The 22,710-nt window shown below is 42.1% G+C and overlaps 1 protein-coding gene across 5 annotated transcripts in view; it reads left to right on the plus strand.

The window, feature by feature from the left end:
• Positions 1-22,710, plus strand: part of rbms3 (RNA binding motif, single stranded interacting protein) — a 265,018-nt gene that overhangs the window by 195,557 nt on the left and 46,751 nt on the right. For 3 of the 5 annotated variants that reach the window (XM_010793774.1, XM_010793779.1, XM_010793778.1), the window contains 2 exons: positions 8,495-8,652; positions 12,628-12,707. In XM_010793774.1, the coding sequence (XP_010792076.1) occupies positions 8,495-8,652; positions 12,628-12,707 (238 nt within the window). Of the gene's footprint in view, positions 1-8,485; positions 8,653-12,627; positions 12,708-22,710 lie in introns of all 5 variants that reach the window. The other 2 variants (XM_010793775.1, XM_010793777.1) reach the window with 1 other exon arrangement.

Genomic DNA, 22,710 nt, shown 5'->3' on the forward strand with positions numbered 1-22,710 from the left:
CCGGCTCAGGGGTAAGGCGGGTGTGCCCGTCTTCCATGTTAATAATGAATTTTTGATTTGAGCTCCACATGAAATTTTAATCTCTGGAATATTAGCTCACCGAGGGAGATACAAAATCAAATCAGGGGGTCGTGATTAAGCGGGTGAAGCGCATATCGACCCATTTAAATTCACATTAACCTGGCATCAAAATGTATGAGCCATGACATTGATGGCAGACAAAATTTAGTGGTGTTATGTCTGTTTTGCAAAGTAAAGCTGTGATCTCTACAAAATACATCCGTGGAAGAGGGAACATTACACTTGATTCCAGATGATGCTCAGAAACATTAAAGGATAGGTTTTTTTTTCTCGTCAACAAATCCCTTGATACTAAAAATAGCTCAAAATTTAAAAAAATGCTTTTGTACCAAAGACTATTGTGACTTCTCCTTTAAACAACTCCATTGCTGTTCAAATTAAAACACCATCACTGAACCACAACGTTGCGCTTGGCGAAATGATATCTCATTACGATGAATATGTGCACTGTAGTTCATTTTGAGTCAATCCAGCATCCACGGTTCAGATGCAGTAAAATCGCACCAGAGCCCCAAATGTGTGATAAACAGCTGCTGGGAACATTCCACATATAATTCACTATTTGTTTCTGTTTTAGCAAGACTTGCAGAAAACTCACAACCCCCTGCTGTTAAGGCAAATAATTCTGCTTGTTTTTTCTTCAATAAAACACTTTTTTTTACATTTTGTGTCCCCACTGTGGGACTAATTCAGATTTTGATTAGATCAAAACAAATTGTCCACACACAGTGTAGGGAGGTATTGAGATAAACTAAAATCTTGTTGTTTATGGTCTTATCATAAGATTTGTAGACAATAACTAAAGATATAGAATAACATCAGAAATTCGCTTTATTCCATTTTTAAAGCTGACATTCAATCTTTATGTCATGGTAGTGATCCACAGAATGTTTTAAATGTCACACCTTATCAGAATTCCTATGAAGTGTTTGACCTTGAATGTCCTCTATATGGCCCATTATCCTTCTTGTATCTTTGCTTGAATCACTGTGCATGAACGACACAGGTAAATGGCAAATTGAAGGGCATACCGTAACCCTGTTGTATGCCATAGTGCTCCCAGAGCCTTATGGGGGATGAATATTTCACCAGCTACACCAGCAGAGAGTAGGCCCAGCTGAGAGAGTTAGTAAAACAAAGCCCTACCGCTGTGTTGGCAAACTCAAAGGCTCAATCATGTATCGCCCACTTTTGCTCCTTCCACAGCATCTATCATCTCAGCATAATACAGAGTAGCGAGAAAGCCATTTTCCATGAGCAGTAATAAGACAGAGATTGACTACGTGTGTGTGTTTGTGTGTACAGTCACATGTATGAGAAGCGGTGCCGTGCAGAAGCAGTGTGTGTGTATGTGTGATTATGTGAGTGAATGAGTGTGGGTCTTAAAACCAAACTAAACACCTCAGTGCCTCTGGGCCAATAGGACGCACTTAGTTGTCATTGGCTTGGATTGCACTCTTGGGAAAAATTCAGCTGCTGAATAATGTGATGTATTAAGCTGTGCTCTGCAGCAACGTATGGTAATTTATAAGATTTTTATTTAATCAGGTAACATTGTATTCCAGCTGAATGGAACATTGCCTGAGCAAGGTGAACCTGTAATCTTGCTCCTGAGCTTCATATGTTGCTATTTTAATTATATCTTATTAAAAAAGCTTTGTACCTTGTGACAAACTTTGAATTACTTTTTGGTATGAAAATGACTAAGAGTTTAATTAATGTGTTTGTTGAACAGATTTTTTTTGATGAGCTCTATGTGCAAATAAATTTAATTACTGATCAGCTTGGTATATTACAGCGAGGATGAAAATAGATCAGAAAGTGGACTGCTTTTATTTTACGTCAATAAACAGTTAATTATATTTTAACACAAAAAGATGCGGTAAATCTTATTGACTAAAAAGTGTCATGGCCTATTGTTGCCTTATATAAAATGATGGGGGTTAGTTCCATTTATTTCGGTATGCAGAATTTAAATCTGTGGAAAAGGGAGCCCTTGTATTGATTTGTACATCCCAAGTCAAGGTACCTGAATTGATTTCGGGAAGGAAAAATAAAAGTAGAAATTGGATCAGAATACCTTTATTCGTCCCACAGAGGGGAAATGTACATTTGTTACAGCAAGTAAAGAGCCAAAGATAGCTTTATATTAATTAAGAAGCATGCATACAAATATTAAAGATAAAAGTAGAAATTACACAATTTACAAAATACACATCCAGTGTATCTCATCTCTATCTCAGAACGCAGCCAGGTGACCTATCAACCTATTTAGAACTCAATAAAAATTTGAGGATAAAAGGGAAAATACTGAGTGATTAATGTGATTTTCTTTTTACATTTAAATAGCTTTGATACACTAGAAATTCCCCACAGAGCAAAGCAAAAATGTGTTGGGGGTTTTCAACATACATCTGGATTAAAGAAGGAATATAATTAATAAAAAAATATATTATATGGGAAACTGCAATAAAAAAAGCCATTGGTGTTTTGTTACTTATCTCATCTTTTCACATCCTCTTAAAGATATTACTGTGCAGGTTTTAATGGAAAATGTGTAATATTTGTTTAGCACAAACGTAGCTCCATTTCAAACCTACGGGTGTACATGCCAACGTGATTACAGCAATGCCACCCACAACATTTAAACAAATTAGAGAAAGATGTAATCTATAACAGAACAATTAGGTTTAATTTAGTTTTCTTACAACTATATGCCCACTTTGTATGTTTGCATTCTTTCTCCTAGACCCCTGCCAATATCAATTTATCGCAGCCATAGTTAAAGCGGTGTTTAAATGACAGGTGTTTTGGGTTGTTTGTTCAAACATAATATGGTCATTTGATTGAAAATGGCTTGCCCTGGGTGATGGCACAGATTCTCCGCCTCACAGCTCTTTGTTTCAAACAGAAGGTTTGAATCATCCCCCCCCAGTGAGCAGCAGAAGGACCTTGCACGTTACCAGCTTGCAATCCTGCTATTCTTTTACTCTGTACCATGCTGTTCTCTGACTGAGCATGTCTATGTCGGAGACGGTTGTGCATATGTTGGATTGTAGTGTGCATTTGTATATCTTTGCCTGTTTTTGAAGATGTGTGTCGGATGAGAGAATTCAATCCATAAATGTTTCACTGTCTGTCTGAAGAATATTTGATGAATACATGTAGCATTGGTAGAAAACACACTTTGATCCTGGTTTTCTCCTGTGCTGTGTGATCCTTCTGCAGGCTGGAAAATAAGATGCTTTTTTTTTAGAGACTTACAAAAACTTTTTCTGCCACCAAACTCTGACCCCCACCATGAATCCTTGTACATGTAGTCTAAAGCCTCCTGCAGTTTGGCTCTGTGTCCCCAGTAAGTGGCTGCAGTGGAAAGAGGCAGACGTGATAAGGACACACTGTGAAGTAAAGTCTTGGATGTGGATGGGGTTTGAAGTAGTCACAGTAGGGGCTTGATAACAGGCCTAGTGTGGGGGGAAGCGTTAAACAACTGCCTCTACAAGGGGAAAAGTAGAGTAATTGTGCCAATATGTCATCAGTGGTAAATGTGGAAGTGTTCATCAAAGAGCGGTGAGCTGCCCGCCTGACTCTGCCTGCTGCTGTCTGACCAGCTGACAGAATGATAGCTCCTTTGTACTTCTACCTTTTTGTCTCAGAATGTTCTGGCTCCTCACAAATTGAACTCAAGCGTTTGAAGTGACTTGATGCGCTCAAATTCTCCTACCCCCCCTACTACTTCCTTCCACTTGTCCGGCCTGCTTGTCTTCTTCTGAATGCATTCTGCAGACTCAGGCTCCCACAACAACATTTGAGTGCACATCCTGAACCTATATACAACAGAACAGGAACGCTCCCTCTGGCATCTGCAAACTTGTCAGCAACATATCCTCGCAGCAGCAGCAACACAGCAACTACTGCTTCCTTGCAGTTTTCTCCTACGAGACAACACGGAACCCTATTGTCTTTCCATTTAATTGTGCTCCTACAGGCTGCTGGTTAGTCACACAACAGGCCAGACCTCATACCATACCTCAGGGAAGGAAATGGTGTGGTCTAAAACTAAGAATTGGCATTGGATATATGTTCATACAGACGCCCTTGAAGTGTGTACCGACGCTTAGAGGAGCAGCTGAGAAGCCCTGTAGAGCCAATTACACACATAGCTTTAATCTCTTGAGCAAGCTGAAAGGATCGAGGGGGGGGGGGAGAAAAAAGGGAGGATAGGAGAGGGCAATAGTAGGGTACGAATGACAAGCAGGAATGGATTGATGAGGAGAAGTAAGGGACGTCTAGGGAGAAACAGGATAGAGACGGCAGGAGGGTGCTTTGGAAAGAGTTGGAGAAAGAGAGGCTATGGAGAGCTGAGTGGTTTAGAAACGGGAGAAAAGACGGACAGAATGAAGTGAAGGAACATCGCGGTTATGGGGTGAGAAAAGATTGACGAAGAGAGTGAGGGCAGCTCCGAGCCTCAACATGGCGTTAGATGGAGCGCCCCCAGTCAAGACACATATATCCGTCTAACTTTTATCAGTTAAATGGAAACAGCCCTGAGAGCCCCATAGGCGGAACGTGAGACTTCTTACACCTGATGTTTCTATTCCCCCTCAAGCGTTGTCAAAGGCAACAAGGTCTCCCTTTAATGTGTTATATCTGCCTGTCATGTCAGCTGCCTCCGTCTCTGCCTTTGTCTTTCTTACCTTTTCACTCTTTCACCTTTAGCATTGATATCTATAACCCCTATTTTCTCTTCGTACTTTCCTTTTGTTTAACCCTGTCCTCCTCATTTCTTTTTTTCTCTCCGCTAATACTCCCCCCTCCCCTCTACCATGGTAATGTTCTCAGAAATTACAGTGAGGTAAACAGAGCAGGGTGTCGAAATGAAATAACAGCTACAGGGCTGTCAGCTCTAGCGAGTGGGCCATCCGTCAGCGGGAAATGACATGTCAGCTGCCCCCCCCCCCCTCCTGTCACACACACACAGTTGGATTCATCCTGTCCTCCTGGTGGCAAGGTGAAGGAATGATGCTCATCAAAGGCAGTAGCGTAGCCTGGAGCGTTTCCATTAGCTATCTACAACACTGGTCAATGGCATTGGGACACACAGACTCATACACCTGCGCAGCTTTACACTATATAGATTTGAAGGAACAAACGCATAATTACTCTGGGATGGGATATATACACAGGTACACACACGCACACACACCTCGATTACCGTTTCATTCATAGCCTGACAGCAGAGCGTGTGCGAAGGCTGACATTAAAGGAAATGAAATCTCCTTCTGGAATGGGGCCGCCCATCTCACCTCCCGTCAAAATGCTCCCAATTCCACTCCTCTCGTGTAACCTTCTCATCTGGGTATTTAGGGCTTTGTGGTGCGGAACGTCATCAAAGAGGAAACTTAGCGAGGCGGCCGCGCGTAGATGAGGCCTCCCAGAGTTAATCCCCTAGCAAACGGAGCCCCTCTACTATTAGCCCACGCACACAAATTAACGCCTCACGTTCTGTCGCACTCTTTCACCGCGAGTACTGTCACATGCTTATAGTAGAAAGTGCTTTCATTGAAAAGCGTGCGCACACACACATAAACTCTCGTATCGTTGGCTTAGCCCAGTGACTGAGTCAGTCAGTTAACTCTTTGATCCAGACCTCCTGTCTGCATTGGAATATGGAGCGTATTTGACATAATCCTGAAAAACATCGCCTCACATAACCGATGAAACTCAAAGGAAAGCACAGCTGCACACCAAAGGGACTTAGTGGGAGAGTGACACGTGTACAGTAGATTTTTTTACGGGGCAGATTTAATTAAGCCTCATTCACTTCCAAATCCTGTGTTATACAAATTCTTGTGAAGGCTTTCCGAAGCACGTAAATGTGACAAACCTGCCGAGGAAAGAGCAGTATAGTTTGCAGTGAAGTTAGTTAATTGAGTTCCTTTTTAAAAGAGAAAGAGTGTCGGTTTTCCCGCTTTCAGGTTGGGCACCAGCTCCCTCCCAAAGGCTTTAATCAGATCAAACATGTCCTGTCAGATAAGACAGCTAATTAATCAGGGGAGGGACCGGTCTTCTCCTCTGACAGATGGAGGCACGGAGCTGGTGGAGGCACTTCCTCTCCTCCTTCTTAACGTCTTCCTCCGCCGTAAACAGAAAGCAGAACACGACAGAGTTAGACAGCGTTGCCTGTGGTGAAGCACAGAGAGGCTGTAAAGACTCTCAAAGACGGTGTTTGCATGCAGGCTGCAACTGAAGTATCTCCACAACCCCCCACTGAGAAGACAACAGATCTGCACTGAAGATGCTGTTAACAGTACTGCATATGCGTGTGAAAAAGATCACTTAAACTGAATTCAAAGTAAAGTAGTGCTATAAACCGAAAACAAGTAGCATTGTGGTTTACCAATTAAAAAATGTGTTCAATTCTTGTGTATATTGTCTTGATTTTGACTTTGGGCAAAAGTTATTCTACTTGCCTTTGCTTCACTTCTTCTCTTATTGCCGCTTCCTAAGGTTTATGAGACTAATCTTGCACAATCCAATTGGGCCAATCCTGAACTCATGAAATGAACATTATTCTTTGCCTTTATTGTCATTACATACATTTTATAGATCTATGTCTTGCTAAATTGCTAGTGTTATTCATGATAGATATAATAGCTCTCCATTTATAATAGAGCCCAACCATCACACTGATTATTTCCTAACCAAATGGCAATACTCTTTTAAAAGGCCCTCCACTGCTCACACTATTGATCTAAACTAGAATCATGTGTAACCATCTGTTATTATGGGTGAGGGGATGTTTACTTTTGATGTATTGCATTAAATACATACATTTCAATCTAGAACTACGGAAAAGAACACATCTATTAATTATCTTTCAGTTGAATAAACTCAATCGACTGACCCTAATTTAAATTCCTATTTGGATGGTACAAGATGAATCCTCTACAAATACCTGAAGTGGATGTAAATCTTATCAACATGTTCCAGCATTCCCTCATCACATTACGCTTGCCACAAACCACAACATGGATGCCTTTTTGTAATATTGCTTGGTGCTGGCTGCTGTTGCAGGAAAGCTTGGGAGATGTGGGTGTTGGATAAAGAGGAGATGTGATGAATGAGAGCTGGAATCTGATCAGAATCTGGCCCGCTGCTTGATTGGAAGGTTTACTTACAACATGGGCGGGAGGATGGATTGAATGAGATTTGATATGCGAGAAATAATGGGCTGATGTGCATACAGCATCATTAAGATACATATTTAGAGATAAGGATGACATAATGTGGTTTAATGCTTAATTTAGAGACGTGTAGCATAGATGGATGGATAGCTGGTTGACGTACTTGCTCAGTGACAGATTGACTCGTGGGGCTGGGGCTGCTGTTTCCAGCTGTTCTACTGTAGAGCTCTCTGGGCCCTCTGCTACCTCAGGCTCAACCCACCACCAGCTGTGCAGCTTCACATAGCTAGCTGTAGCCTCTGGGCACAACACAGAAAATGCTGTTGTACCATACACCCTACACAGCTTCTAACTTTCTCTCTCTATCTTTCCTTCACTTTAAACCTTAAGGGGACATATTAGGAAGAACTTGCTATTTTCAGTGCTTGTGCGTGATACAGTTTGGTATCAGAAGGGCCTACTAACCCACAAACAGAGAAATAAAACAACCATGTTTGGTAAGCTGTCTTGGTCATAAAACATGAGACTCGGCAAGCTTTGTCCCCTTCCTATTTTACATACAGACTCATTAGAATATCCCCCCCAACCCCATATTTGGGTTTCTGCTTCCAGAGCTTGAGAACTTCCTTTGTAATCTTGCAATTGGCTTTTCAGGGAAGGGTGCTCAAAGAGACAGGTGCTACACTGGTGTTTTGCATAGGGTGAAAACAAGTATATACACACAAAGTTTAAGAAGAAAAAAAAAATAAAATGTTTTAAAGCATGTAAACCTGTTTTTTTGTACACCCAGAATACAGGTATGAACCTGAAAATGTGCTTCATACATGTCACCACTTATTATTGGTTTAAACTCATGAGACACCTGACAAACTGCAACTACATGTTTAGGATACATCTCTATACAGACTTGCACAGGCATTATACTTACCATTCACGCAAATCCATGCTGTGTATGTCTGTCTCACACATAGAGCCTAAGGCAAAGTGAACTATTGGTGTATCCATATGGCATGTGAGCAGATCAATGTGTGAGTGTCAATAAGGCCAAACGTCATGCGTGTGAATGTCGGCTGCATTGCGATGTAATAGCCCAAGAGGCAAAGATGATGCATATTTCCTACTTACTACACTTGTTGGTGATACATTATTTCTCATTTTCCCTCTCCTTTTCTCTCTCCATCTCCTCTATCAATCCTCCCCTACTCTTCTAACCCCTGGCCCTGCAGCAACAGGAGCAGGACCCCACCAACCTGTACATCTCCAACCTGCCGGTGTCTATGGATGAGCAGGAGCTGGAGAACATGCTGAAGCCCCTGGGTCACGTCATCTCCACGAGGATACTGAGGGATGCCAACGGGGTCAGCAGAGGAGTCGGCTTTGCCAGGTAGGTGCTCCTGCTATAGATAGATTACAGGAACGTTATAACATACCTAAGGCAGATATTTGTTGCGTTAATGGGGAACTATGCCCCGTTTCAAAATACATTCATGTTTTCCATATGGTCTGTGACAGTCCAAAGATATGCGTAACCATAAACGACTCTCTCCTTAACCCAAAAGCTAGATTGCTAAAACTCAAATGTGAGATGTCATCAAGTATAAAGTGTGGAACTGCTCTATAGACAATGCATCGGGAAATATGTTCTTAATCAAGGTTTCCCTCTTAAATTCCATTTCACATTTTTAATGTTACATCACTAACAATGAATCATCTGCAAATGCACAGACTGAAATGCACACAAATTAACCAAAACACAGACTTTAAAATGCATTTGTGTGCGTATTCATCACTCTAAAAAGACACTAATCAGATGATCCCGTCTCCAGGAAATGGAAACTTAAAAGGTGATTTGTTTGCCAAGCCTGTTTGACAGTGTGCCACTGGATGAGTTCCTCTTTGTTCATGCCGTCAGCGAGAAATGACATGTCAGCTGAAAAACTTAAGCCACAGTCTCCTACTACATTCCAACATGAATATATGTAGGACATAAACAAATAAAACAAATACAATAGTGCAAGAGAATGTATTAATGGTTGGTCATCTACATTCTTACTCATTCATGTATACCTTCAATTAACCCTTTGTCCTTATTATAGTCAGGTCTGCAATAGTTTACCTACAAGTTCTAACTTTGAATGGTTTATTTCTTTTTCTACTTAGAAAAGTTTCCACTTCAGCTTGTTAATCCCCCAAAGTCATAAACCACTCTGTCCTTGTCCTCGCCAGCAGCCACCAGGCTCTCATTGCTCTCCATATCCTCCCTTGTTTACCCAGAGGAGGCCACTGACGGCCGCAGAGCCGCCATCTTGCAGGGATTTTTCTTAATCACCTGCTCAGGCTGAACTCCTCTCCTATTCCCTGCTCTATTACTGAGGGTTACAGCAGGACAGACAAGCACAAACACACACAAACAGGCACTTAGGCACACATATGAGCATGTGCACAGACATGCCTGTACAAATGTGCATAATAGGCACACACACATGCATTGACGTGTGCTCATGTACCACCACACATATTAGTGTGCAGACTCACACTTATGCACACAGACCGGTAGGCAGCCTCCTGTGGACCAACAAGCAGAGCACAGCAACAACCTGCCACAGGCCACCTGTTCCAGCAGCCCTCTGCGGGGAACAGACATGATGGAAATGGGAGAGTGAGGCGGCAGGAGAGAGAGGGACAGGAGTGTGAAACAATGGCCAGGTGAAAATAACTTATCATAGAGGTTATTATAAAAGAAAAAGTGAAGGTGATGGGAAGGAGACGGCAGTGTGAGATGGAGAAACGTTGAGGAAAAGTAATTGAAACAAGTGAATGTGGGTGTCTGAGAGTGAATCTGAATGATTGGTTACTTGGTTAGGGGAGAAAGGAAAAAAAGATTGTGTAATTGATTAAAACAAATAAGAAGAAGAAGCTTAAAAATATTCATGGATGTGTTTTATGAATTGTAGTTCCTGTTAGCTGTGTCAATAGACAGACAGATAGCTGCTGAGGGTTGGGCCACGAGGGGCATTAGAGAAAGTAAACTGAGCTTAGTGTTTGTGGGCCGATCCATTACTGTTATCAGAGCCCATTACTCCAGTTCCAGCGCTAATCATTGCAGACAGCAGCACCTGATGCCATTAACCAGCAGCACACAAAGAGCCAGCCTGCCTCAACGCCTACCTGGCTCGCTGAATGGCTTCCCCGAAAGTCGCTCGACAGCCTGGCTGCCCGTCTGCCTTATTTACTCCTCGTCTACCCACCTGTTTTCTGTCTACCTACCTTTCTTAAAAGAGTGTTGATCAGGACAGAAACAATGAAAAGCCAGAGGGGATGTGAGGAGGGTGGGTAAAGAGCGCTGGAGAATAGCAAGGGAAGCTGAGCATCAACACTTCCAGTCTGTGTGGTTGTTTCAACCTGATATTCAGCCCATTGTCAAGATAGACAGCAAAAATACCACAACAAATAATCTCAAAGAAGTTTTGCTTTTCAGTACACAAACATATAATTCACAACAAGTAGTTAGTTAGTTTAGTGAAAATGATGTTTGATTTTTGGGGGAATTTTCCTCTCTTTTTAATATATTATATATGTTTATCTGTGAATACATGTTTTTCACAAACTGTTTCACTCTGGGCACAGAATCAAATATTCAGAGCTGGATATCAAACCCAAATACTTTTTTTGGTAGTGATTGAAATATGGAAGGCTTACTTGAATGTGTGCTTTATCCAGTTTATTTTATTATTCTTTGATCAAATATCATTTGAATGATAATGTTAACAATTGTATTTGGAAACAATCCATGTATGGCTTCTTGTGTATACACATGTCATTGGAGAAGTCTGGTCTCTTTTGTTAAATCAAAATTGACAAAACAAATATAATGTAAAAAATGTCATACCATACCCAGCTCTTACTGTATATAATGCATGTTTGTATTACATTTGTTGAATGCCAGTATTGATTTTGACTTGTTCAGTGCATGTGTTTAGGGCCTGTTTAGTGATCAGCTGAGTCAAACCGCTCAGTCTTCCCAAGTATAAGAGTGGACAGAGGAAAGAAAGAGAGATGGGGAAAAACGGTGCAAGAAATTGTGAAAAATTACATATTCTAAAAAGAATCAAGGAGAGGAAAAGGAAGAATGGTGTTGATGTGGTTAGGGTGCACAGAGAAACAAACGGATGCACAAAGAATGAAGAAAATGAGGGCACGGAAAGGGAAAGAGATGAGGCGAAAGAGAGATAGGGTAACGGTGAAAGATGGAGGGAAAACCAAGGTTGAAAGACCGGCAGGAATGAGAGAGACGTCAAAAAGAAGAGGTGCAGACGGGTCGGGAGTAAGATGGATGGGACAGAGAGAGCGATAAAGAAGCTATGTTAAAAAAAAAAGAAGTAAGAAACTAGAGATGGGAAACGGATGAGCGAGAAAGAGGACAGAGAAGTGAGAGGCTGACAGGATCACATGAGTATTCTTGGAGGTGAGACCGCATAAAGCATGACAATCTGGAAAGCAATGCATTCTGAAAATTCTAAGAGCATATTACCATAAGCATAGGAACAGCAATCACTCAAACCTGCACTTAAAAACACACTCATTTTAATATGAGTTATTTTGTGAGTCTATCAAATACCTGCATGGCAACATACCATGGTAAATTCATGTTGGTGTGAATTGTAATAACTTATGTGTTGGTGTAACATTGTATACTTTTGAAAAAAAATGATGTGTTTGATATACTTATGTAAGAGTTTGTATGGGTGTTAGAGTCTCTGTGCTTATGATGTGAGAGATCAGAGCCCTCCTGCTGGCCGGCTGCTCGGCCCACAGACTTTTGATCCAGTTGCTGGAAAAGGAAGAGCTAGTCGGTTAGCTTCCTGTGCTTTCTCTCTCTCTCTCTCTCTCTCTCTCTCTCTCTCTCTCTACTAACTACTCTCTCTCTCTCTCTCTCGCTTCCTGTGCTTTCTCTCTCTCTCTCTCTCTCTCTCTCTCTCTCTCTCAATCCGGAAATAATTAAGCCTGTTGCTCCATGTGTGAAGAGTTTCAGTTCAAAATGGAAACAAGCAATGTTGAGTTGATTACAACCACAGCACTGCTCTCAATGGACTCACCTTAAAATATGTTGCTTTACAAAAAGTACCGTGGTGCACTTGAGAGGTCAACTTTATCTGGGTGGTAACCGTGAAATTAACTGTTTATTCTGATTTTGCTTTTTTTTTTAAACTCTTAATGTACAGTACCACAAGCCATTTCTAATCGTGCCATCATTCAATGTAAAATAATTGTATTTCCTAGGAATGACTGTCGACTTTTGCTACAAATGGATAGTGGCTATTCTTTTCAAATCAAACCCTATGTTTCTGTTCTGTTGCAGGATGGAGTCCACAGAGAAATGTGAGGTTGTGATACAGCATTTCAATGGGAAATACCTGAAAACCCCACCAGGCATTCCAGGTGAGTCTCCCCCTCTTTTTGCTTTACATTGTTCTCTTATCACCCCTTTAATTTCCATCTGGGAAAATGATCACCTTTGCAATGAAAGAAACTTCTTATTCAATTATGGTAATTTCTCATCTGAGATCTGCCGGACAGCTTGATAGATTGTGTACAGCGTTGATTCTGTCACCTCAAGCTAGCTGTCTCTGCTATGGCTGAATAGCTGACGGTTCTGTAAGCCTCTTCCTCTCTCTCAGTCTCTCTTATTCTGTCACCTTCTCTTTCCTTCGCTGTTGGTGGTGCTGCTGCAGACTGAAACTTCTTGGGAAGGAGAAAACCCTTTTAATATTCACACTCATGCCTCTGTGCTGTTCTTTGCAATCTACTTAAGAGCTTGCACTCTCCCCTCTTTCCTCTCCTGCTCCTTCTCTCTGTTGCTGTGTCCTCTCTCCTTCCTATCTTTCTTTCCTGAAGTCACCCTAGACAGTGGAACAAGCTGGCCAAGGAGAAAAACAGGCAGGGGAAACAGGGCGACGGAAACATTTCACAAAATGAAGACAGATGTCGGGACAAGGTGTTGGAAAATAACTTTCTTTTTTATACAGGGCTCAAAGTGGCATCATTGTCCCAAAAGTCTAAAACAATGAGAAATTGGATGATGGGAACAGAGCATTTCCTAAGGGAGTAAGGATCTCAAGAGGGGCTAGCAAAAAGAAAAGCAAGGTGGAAAGGAGAATAAAGATATGAAACAAAGAGTCAAAAGGAAAGGCCAGGATGAATGAAAACTATGCTGGCTAAGCACTTTCGGGGCCAGTGGCAGCGCTTCTGGAAGCCTCCCATGAGCCCCAGCAGGACGTGGGGGCCAGACAGAGCCAAACCGACGAGATCTCCACCACCCCTGCTGCTATTCTATTAACAATACTCACTCCTCCAAACAGCGGGTCAGAAACAGACCCATAAATTGCTCTCCAATGTACAGTAATATCCCAGAGAGACTAGATGTAGAATCTCCATATATGCTGAACTATACTGCATAGCCAGCAGCCATTAAAGGCAAGGTGAGTGGTTATATTGAAGTTGAGCCGTAAGAGGAAACCTTTAAAGCTGTAATATCAGGCTGACCTTCCCCTTTAAGGGTCTATCTCCTGGCCGCGTAAGCTTTATTATTGTTAATGGATTGTTCAGACTTCTGCCAAGCATGAAGATTTACGGCCCTGATCGAGGAAATCTTTTGTGGAATCAGGAATAATTAAGTTTACAAGGTCTGCTCTGCTCCACAGTGCTGCAATCCCTCCTAAAAGGTCCATGACATCTTTAACTTTTATGTATACATGTACCTGAACGTACACACTATAAGTTTGTATAGTTCATTTCTTGCCATGCTTAATTTGGGGGTGATTTGTAAGATAATCAATTTCTCGGTTAGTTACAAATAGGTTATCATTTTGTAATTTAAGTTACAATAAATGACATGTACTCACTTTACTCCTCTTATAAAAATAGTTATTCTTGAAGGGTACATGCATTAATAAGGTTAAAATTCTAAAATCCTCTCCCTCAGATATGTTAATGTTGCATACTGATAGAGTAAGGCCCACTCTGTCATGCCTTTAATGCTTTTACTGTGGTTTTCCATTTACAAGAGTTTGGGCGTTGCTGTAGTGAGCTTTTTTGCCGAATTTATGACATGATGAGTTGCTGTCTGCTAAATGGAGATCTCTGGACATTCCTCTGTTATCAGACTCAGATGTTGCTCTACAGAGGACCCCAGGGCTGTTTCTGTTTCTCAAGCATCCAGCGAGTAGCCCTTTTTAAATGGAGATATGCGGGGGGGGGGCGTGCGGGCGGATGGGCGTGTGTGCGTGCGTGCGTATGTGTGTGTGCTCTTTTTTCACTACATGTGCTTATTTTCTGATTCATGCGTGCATATTAGGATTTATGCATTTTAAAGTGGGAGTATGCACGTAGTATATTTATGTGCTGACTGTATACACTGTGTGTGTGTGTGTGTGTGTGTGTGTGTGTGTGTGTGTGTGTGTGTGTGTGTGTGTGTGTGTGTGTGTGTGTGTGTGTGTGTGTGTGTGTTTGTGTGTCATGTTGGTGGTATTTCCCCAGAGCCCCTTGCTATGCAGGGCAGCTTCTTCATCCATCCTGCTTTGACAGTTCAGCAGCACCCCCCCAGGGGCCCTCGCCACACACAGCACAGCAGGAGCGCGTGTGTGCACGTGCATGCGTATGCTTGTGTGACAGCCATGACTACTATACACAGCCTGAGCCTTGACACATACACACCCACATGCACAACCGCATGAGCACAAATATAGTCATGCAACACTAACTTTGACCTGAATGGAATGTCAACATCCATATAATGCTAATGAGATCCCTTTTTTTCCCACCATTTATCGTTGGTAACATACTCCACATAAACACACACAAAGTTACACAACACTCAGCAGGCATACACACGCATACATACACTCTTCTTGATGTACCAAGGTTGCTCTCCAATCCTCTGAGCCCATATCTATCTGACAAGCCTCTGCATTTCCTACTTAGCTACTCAATCACACCATGTCAAGACATATGTGTGTATGTGTGTGTTTGTGATGGGGGTTGGTGTCGTTATAGTTTGCCCTCCTACATCAGGTGTGTCCAGGGGCAATACAAAAGGATATTGAGTTATAATGTTGCTGTCCAAAACCAGGAAGTATATATCTGGATGTCAGGTGAGAGGTTATTCGTTCAATTCAACTGACCATGGGAAAATAATCGGAAAGGAAGCAGCCATGTTGGCAGGAAGTCAACGATAAGTTGCGGATATGGCAGCAGAGGACTGTGGAGATGCTAGCAGATGGCAATTAATGGCGCCATAGACAGATTCCATACACTTCCTGTTTAAATTGTAATGTAATAACATCCAACTTCCTTGTGATTACATGAGATGTTGAGTTGATATACAGAGTGTGGGATGATGGCAGATGGCTGCTAATGATACTTAAATAGCTTCCTTATTCTTAATGTTATGTTTTGATGAAATCAGGTCTAATATTCTAGTGGTTACATGTTTTATTTAGATGCAATATATCGTGTAATGCACTTTTGATTAATGTGATTGCTACTAAGTGTCGTCATGTACAGAATGTAAGGTGTTATATCAATACTTGTAGACATCGTTTATCAGTGTACCATAAGTAATTAGTTCGTTAAACCTCACAAAAGTAGTTAAAGCAATAAAAGATGTCATTGTAAAAAAGGCAATGCTCGCCAGGAATTTAATGAAATACTTGTCTGTGTGTTCCAGCAAGTTATACAGAAACAAGAACTACAGCACTTGTATATAAATGTGTCTAATAAGCTCTCCAGGTCATGTTTGTTTGGCGAGGCCTGGTTGATAGGAGACGTGCGTAGCTTTCGTCCAACAAGCGAGTCACCGAGGCCTGCTCCAGCCTCTCCACTCTGCCCACGGCTGATTGTGATTCAGAGAGAGGGACATGATCGATAGCCCTGATGGAGCACTACAGCTGTTTAGCTATTCTGTGCAATGCGGCAGCCGCTCTCCCCGTCTCTGTTGCGGGCTGTGAGCGTGCATACGCCCGCACACAGATACAAAGTCATTCACATGCTAGATGGATATAGCCTGTATGCCATAGGACAAATAGGTGTGTATATCGACATATATTCACATGCACAAACACATTCCTTATTTAAATGTATACAAAAGAACATAGGATAGACAAATATAGATGGACTTAAACACCCATGTAGACACAATGGACGCCTTTTTGAGACATCATCAATTTATCCTTATTTTCAGAGCATGTGAATTCACTCAATACACAAAATAAATAGAATTTATGAAATGTGACTACAGCAATAAAGCATAGTGAAGTGAGCCCAACAGGGACGCATTATGATTTACACTGCAACCCTGAGCACTGGGAAAGTCAAAGGAAGCGCAGATAAAAAGTGATTTAATCCGCTGGCTCCACTGAGCCTCGCTGATTAAAGCCCTTCGTCCCACAATGCATTAAACAGCTTAGAGATGACACCCTATGGTAAATGTAATTTGAACCGGAGATACATTAGCCATTGTTTGGTTTTGGCAGGTGAGTAATCCCATGTACATCCCGTATTGTGTGTGAGCCGTGGCAGAGGAAATTGATAACATTTGATACATGTTCTGTGCTGCTCAGGCAACTGCTGCTCTTTGTGCAATTTAACTAGATTTCACTGTCAACAATCGAACAGCAGCTAAATAAACAAGGTGTGTTTTCAGATGGGTTACATACAGGTAGTGTTGAGCGTTAACAAATGACAGTGTCAGACTTCAATGGGTCCAGCTTTTTCATGAATGTCTAACAGTGCAAATGTGCAAATAGAGATTTAGTCCGACTGAATGAGAACTTTCCCTACAGATTCTTCCTTTTCCATTCTGTTGTCGTTTCTCTCTCCATTGTCCCTCTGCCAATATGGCAGCAGAGCTTAGGGTAGGCTCCAATAATGTCCAATAGATGCTGGATAAATAATGGAAACCACATCAGGAAGCAACCACAGTGGCCCTGGGAGATAGAACCAAACGGAAACATGCAATATGTACAAGCTTTCCTGCTTCTTTTTTATATAGTAGTCTGGCATTTCTCTCTCAAACTTTATCTTTTTTCACTATTTCTCTGTCTCTCCTCACCAACACCCTTTTCGAATAAAACATACTGTATATGTAAGCCTACAGTAAAAGGCATATTCTTCATGGGGACGTGTGGAAATCAGTTTTCCAATTTACTTCCCTGATCCATCGGAGATAGAGATGACACCCAGCCTTTGTAGAAAACCGCCAGCTGTCAGGCTTATGCTAGACATAGTTCACAAGGGTTACTAGTTGGCAAGCCCCCCTTTAAAGAAAACACAAAAAGACAGCCCTGAACCCCGAGTGCTGGCCCGACACACACATCTAGTCATTATTTGCACAACACGAGGCCTGCGCCACTGAGGTTGGGGGAGTTGTTGCTGGGGGTGCTGTTGCAGAAAAAAATTCCCTCCCAGTTGGCGTCCTCACCAAGGCAACGGTGCCAAGATAGCACAGACAGCCCACGGTATTAAAACGTCCCTCGCTGAATTAAGGCAGGTCCCAATTCACTTGGTAAGTCACAGAAAGCCCTTCTGAAACTGTCAGTCATACTTGAGTAATCCATGTTAATTTCTGCAATCCCTCCCACATTCCCCTGGCCTGTCACCGGGCCCATTCCTCTCCCCTATGGCATGTAGATTTAACATGAAGCCAAGTAGGTTTGGCTGTCACTGCATCTCAGACATGGCTGCCACTCAAAGCATGGGAAAGTGCATTTTTCCCATGATGCATCTGCGTGTCATGTGTGGGTGCTGATCTGTGAATTGTTTGCATCTAATGTTTTCAGGTCAAATCCATTATGTATCGAAAATGCATTTACTGCGGCTGTCACCCGGTATGTTTCTGTCTCTGTGTGCGATACACCCTGACAATCAGACAGCTTTTCAATATACATGGCTGCGGATAATAATTAGCTACCAAACCTCCCTCTCAAATGCGCTCCTCAGGATATTGCATCGTAATGAAATCTGTCCTCTTAGCATGAACCCCTCCACCCCCCACCCCTGACTTTGCCCGCCCCCCCATTAGAGGCAGGTCACACAGGAAGTTATTATTGGCATCCCCAGTAAATCAGACAGCTTCCTGAAAAAGGATCAATTTCCCCCGATGCACTTTCTCATTATAACCTTATCTCGCCCACAGACAATAATCTGGATTTGTCACGCTTTGTTTGTTTTGCCACTGAACTGTATCAATCATGATCGGAGCCAACGGTTAGCACAGAGAGGAGGAGGAGGAGAAGGAGGAGAGAGCGGATCTGTCACTGAAATATATCGCATTTACCTGCTGCAGTCGCCTTCCACGGAAAATAATATAAGCCCTTTGATTGGCTTCAAAGTTTGTTTAGGCAGAGAAGAGGAGTGCAGGCTCCTGGAGGGTTTAGGCAGGAACGATTGACTTTGCCCTCCACTCGACCACATCTAATGTGGAGAGAGGAACCATGTAGGAGAGTTACCATGAGAAAACGATACATAACGAGCGAGAGTAATGGAGAGAAATATATAGCAGGAGGGCGATGGAAAGAAATAGATTAGGAGCTGAGGAAATGTGACAAGAATAAGAGAGGGAGATAAAAGAGAACAGATGGGGAAAGGGCAGAGAGGGGAAGAAAGTGATGGGTGGCGCAGGGAAGCAGAAGAGAGAGGAAAGTTGGATCAACCCGTGCTTTTGGAAGGTTACATTCGAGTAAAGTTTAGGTTTCTGCCTCGGCAGCAGAGGAGATGAAAGGATGACATTGACTGTGCGACCGCTTCCTGAGCTTGACCCCTGTGACCCCGGTCCAGCTGTCCTCCCGGTTGATCCCTTTATATCTTTCTCCCTCTGACCTACCCTCACACTATTTTGTTGTCCTTGCTTTTATACTATCTCTCTCATCTCCTGTCTTTCATCCCTCACTTTTCCCTGCACCTCCTCTATTCGCTTTTCCACGCATCGCACACATTTCAGCTCATCCCTCCCTGATGCTCATCTCTGTTACTGGATATGGCTGAGTGCACACAATATTAGTACGAGCAAAATAAGCACCTGTGGCTGCTTTTATTTATGAACAACATTTTTGCTCTCCTTGTTGTTTGATATGCTTTCAGCCATTTCATTGATGTGAGATGTGCACGCTTTTGTGCTCTGGACAGCTGACGGTTACGACACAGTTTTTAGTTTTGCACTTATCAATAATGTATCCTTAAAAGCGGAGGAGTGGAGCAGCAACAAAGTAATAAAAGGTTCATACATTCGTAATACACCAAGTAATTAAAGATACTTTCTTCACATTTTTCCCATTTTAAAAGGAGCTGGTTTTAGTTTCATGGGTCTACTCTGTCCACCCATTTGTTCCAGGTTATAATAGCTAAAATATATGCTATAATATATACTATCAGATAAATTAACATACCAATTTGTACAGACAGTCATGGTCCCCAGATGAATAATCTTAATGCTTTTGGTTATCCCCGGGCTTTTTTCTTGAGTCGCCATGAGGATGACATTATTAGGTTTGAATATAATGGAAGTCATGACATTTAAATCCCCTGAAGACTTTTTGTAATAATTTAACATTTCCAATAGCACCAACATCAGGTGAACTTGTGCCTAGCTTGCTGACACGCAAAATTAAGATCATGATAGTTGTAAACAGTGCTCAACACAGCATTTACTGTAAGCATATTCATTGGGAGCATGTTAGCATTATGATGTTCGCAATTAACTCAAAGCCACATTTTGCCAAAATAGAGATTCAAACAAAAAAGCCCTCTTTAAAACAATACAGTATATTGGCCTTATGGTTTGGGCAGTGTTGTTTCAAGTACTGTTGAGAAAAGGGAACAAAATGCCAGTATGTTTGATGGATTAACAAGCTTACATCTAATGTATCATCAAGCAAGTTATATATTTGTTTTCGTTCTACTGACATTTAGCCCTACCCATTGAGGCACAGTTGTGTAACCAATTGTTGATTGAATGTCTTGGGCAGATGTTGTTTCAGACTTTGGGAGTGTTTCTTATACCTTTTTAGCTCTTCATTTTATTCTGGCAAGCCCAGTAGCACTCGAAAACCATGACGTTTCTTTCTTTTTATAGTTCTCCCTGGATATAACTTGGCTCTCCACCACTCTGAGGAATACATTCCTGAGATGCGTTATCTTCACAGATCCCTAGATTCCAGGTTTTTAGCCATCAGTCAACCTAATCTAATGCAGGACCTGAGGGCAATGCATTACTTTTTCAGAGAATAATATTCCTCCTCTCAGCCGATACAGCAGGTCACTGAGCTCATGGCCTTTTGGCCGGCCCGCCCGTCCTCCAGTAGGAAGATTACGTTTGCTGAGGAGGATAATCATGCTCCAAGGTCTCTGTGGTATGCAAGCAATTCAGCAGGCTTGCTCTCTATCTGCTGCACCTTTCAACAGCTTACAGCATCACAATACATGATCGATTACAGCTTTTATTCCTTTTCCACTCTAGCATGTGTATACATTTAAAAGTGAACAGAAGTAGTGAGGTTAAGCCAGGTCAGCTAAAAGACTTAAATTGACCTCAAGACTAATCGTATCCTCTGTGTGCTTGCGTCAAGGAAGCAGAGTTAAAAAGAAAAGAGGCATCAGTTACACCCCGACCACGTCACTGTCACGTCCCAGGACACAGAGGGCAGTGAGATAAATCTAGCCGCTGCCCCCAAAATAGAGCACGGTCTTCCATTAAAACAGGACGCAGGCTGTGTGGGAACAAGCAGAGGTCACTGTGGTCACAGAGTTATTTCTGTAGCGCTACCGGACCTCCAGGAGTTGACGCCCTTTCATTCATCCGAATGCCTGCCAGCGGGGAAGGGGACGCACAAAAAAATTCGAACACACCTACATGCTGTGCCAATGGACGATCAGTAGGAGTGGGAAGTGTTCCATTTTAAGAAACTTGCTGTGATGGCACCCGAGTTGCCAATGTTTTTATGTCACATGGAGCTATTTGTGTTTCCTTGTATGTGAGCGTATTTATATGAGAGCTGCCTGCTGGTGTTTGAGCTGGAGGGCGATGGAAACGCACCTGGTTCAGTGTGACCTCATGTCTCCGACACACCGTCTCTCTGTCTGTCTCTGTTTCCTGGGCTGGCAGTGTGCTTACTGCATCACAGTGTATTTCTTCTGTTATTGCTCAGCTTATATATGATTTAGAGTAGCTCACAGACAGGGATGCACAGTTGCAGTTGCAAAAAATCACTCAACACACAAACTGGAAGCACACGGACGCAGCCAAAAGAATGATTTCTTTCAGTCTTGGTTTCCTACCTTTGTTCTTTGAGCCTCTCTCACTTCTTCCTCTCATACTTCCACACACCCGCACAAACACACACACATCAATAGTCCATTAGGGATGTGTTGCTTTCATTACCTCCAGCTTGGCCCTGAGACAGCCTTCTGAGTGGAGTACAGCAGAGCAGAGCTGGCCAGGATTGCAGTATATATAGTGAGAAGTCTGGTAATTGCCAGCTCTCTGTTCTCTCTATCCTGTGCGTCAGGTGGGAAGTATGAATCTGTGGTATCTGGGGACCACCCCTGCAGCGCTGCACTGCATCTCACTACAACTGTCTGTCCCCCCAAAGGGCACACGTAATAGAGGGAAAGCAGAGTGCTTAAAGGCCTCTGAGAGTCCAACAACTGCCACTCTAACAATACAAACCTCCATGGGAATAAAATAAAATACCATGCAGCCCACACTAACAGCAGAGAGGCACCTACAGATATACCCTTCCTAGAAATCTCACTTTTCTTGTCTTGCTTTGCTACACAAAGTAAGTGAGGTTACTCTTGTGCAGCTTCTTTGTTGAAGTGGAATATTTCTGTTTTTTTTGTTTCACTCGCCAGAAGGCAAAAGGAATGGTCAAGCAACAAAACCTTTGAGAAGTCCTATAACTTTTACAAAAACGGTCAAGTTTGAGTAAAGCTGACTCCCACATAAATGTTTAAAATAATATATATTGAAAAAAACAAACAATACAATTCTTGGCAGAAAACTATTTCAAATACTAGTTTATCAGTCAAAGTTTATTCAGTCAAACAATGGAAATAAAACATTCAACTGTCATTTGCCATTTTTCCTTGAATTGGAAATGTTGTGGTCATATTAGTTGACGTGTTTTTGAAAGGTTGTGTTGGATACGAAATGGCAACATAGTGATCCCCATATTGTCACCTTTATTGAACTGTTCCAAAGTTAGTTATCAGTATTTTTACCCCTTTGCCATTTCAGCATATATAAAAAGAGTGAGAGAAACAAATGCAACCATGCATGAATAAAAAAAGAAAGAAAGAAATGAATGAAAAGGAAATCAATGCTGCAACTCCAACGTGGAGACGATATGACTTACAAAAAATAAGACATTATTCAACTTTATCTTTTCCA

Source organism: Notothenia coriiceps, unplaced genomic scaffold (genome assembly GCF_000735185.1).
Source record: "Notothenia coriiceps isolate Sejong01 unplaced genomic scaffold, NC01 NC01_scaffold00037244, whole genome shotgun sequence".
Classification (NCBI taxonomy): domain Eukaryota; kingdom Metazoa; phylum Chordata; class Actinopteri; order Perciformes; family Nototheniidae; genus Notothenia; species Notothenia coriiceps.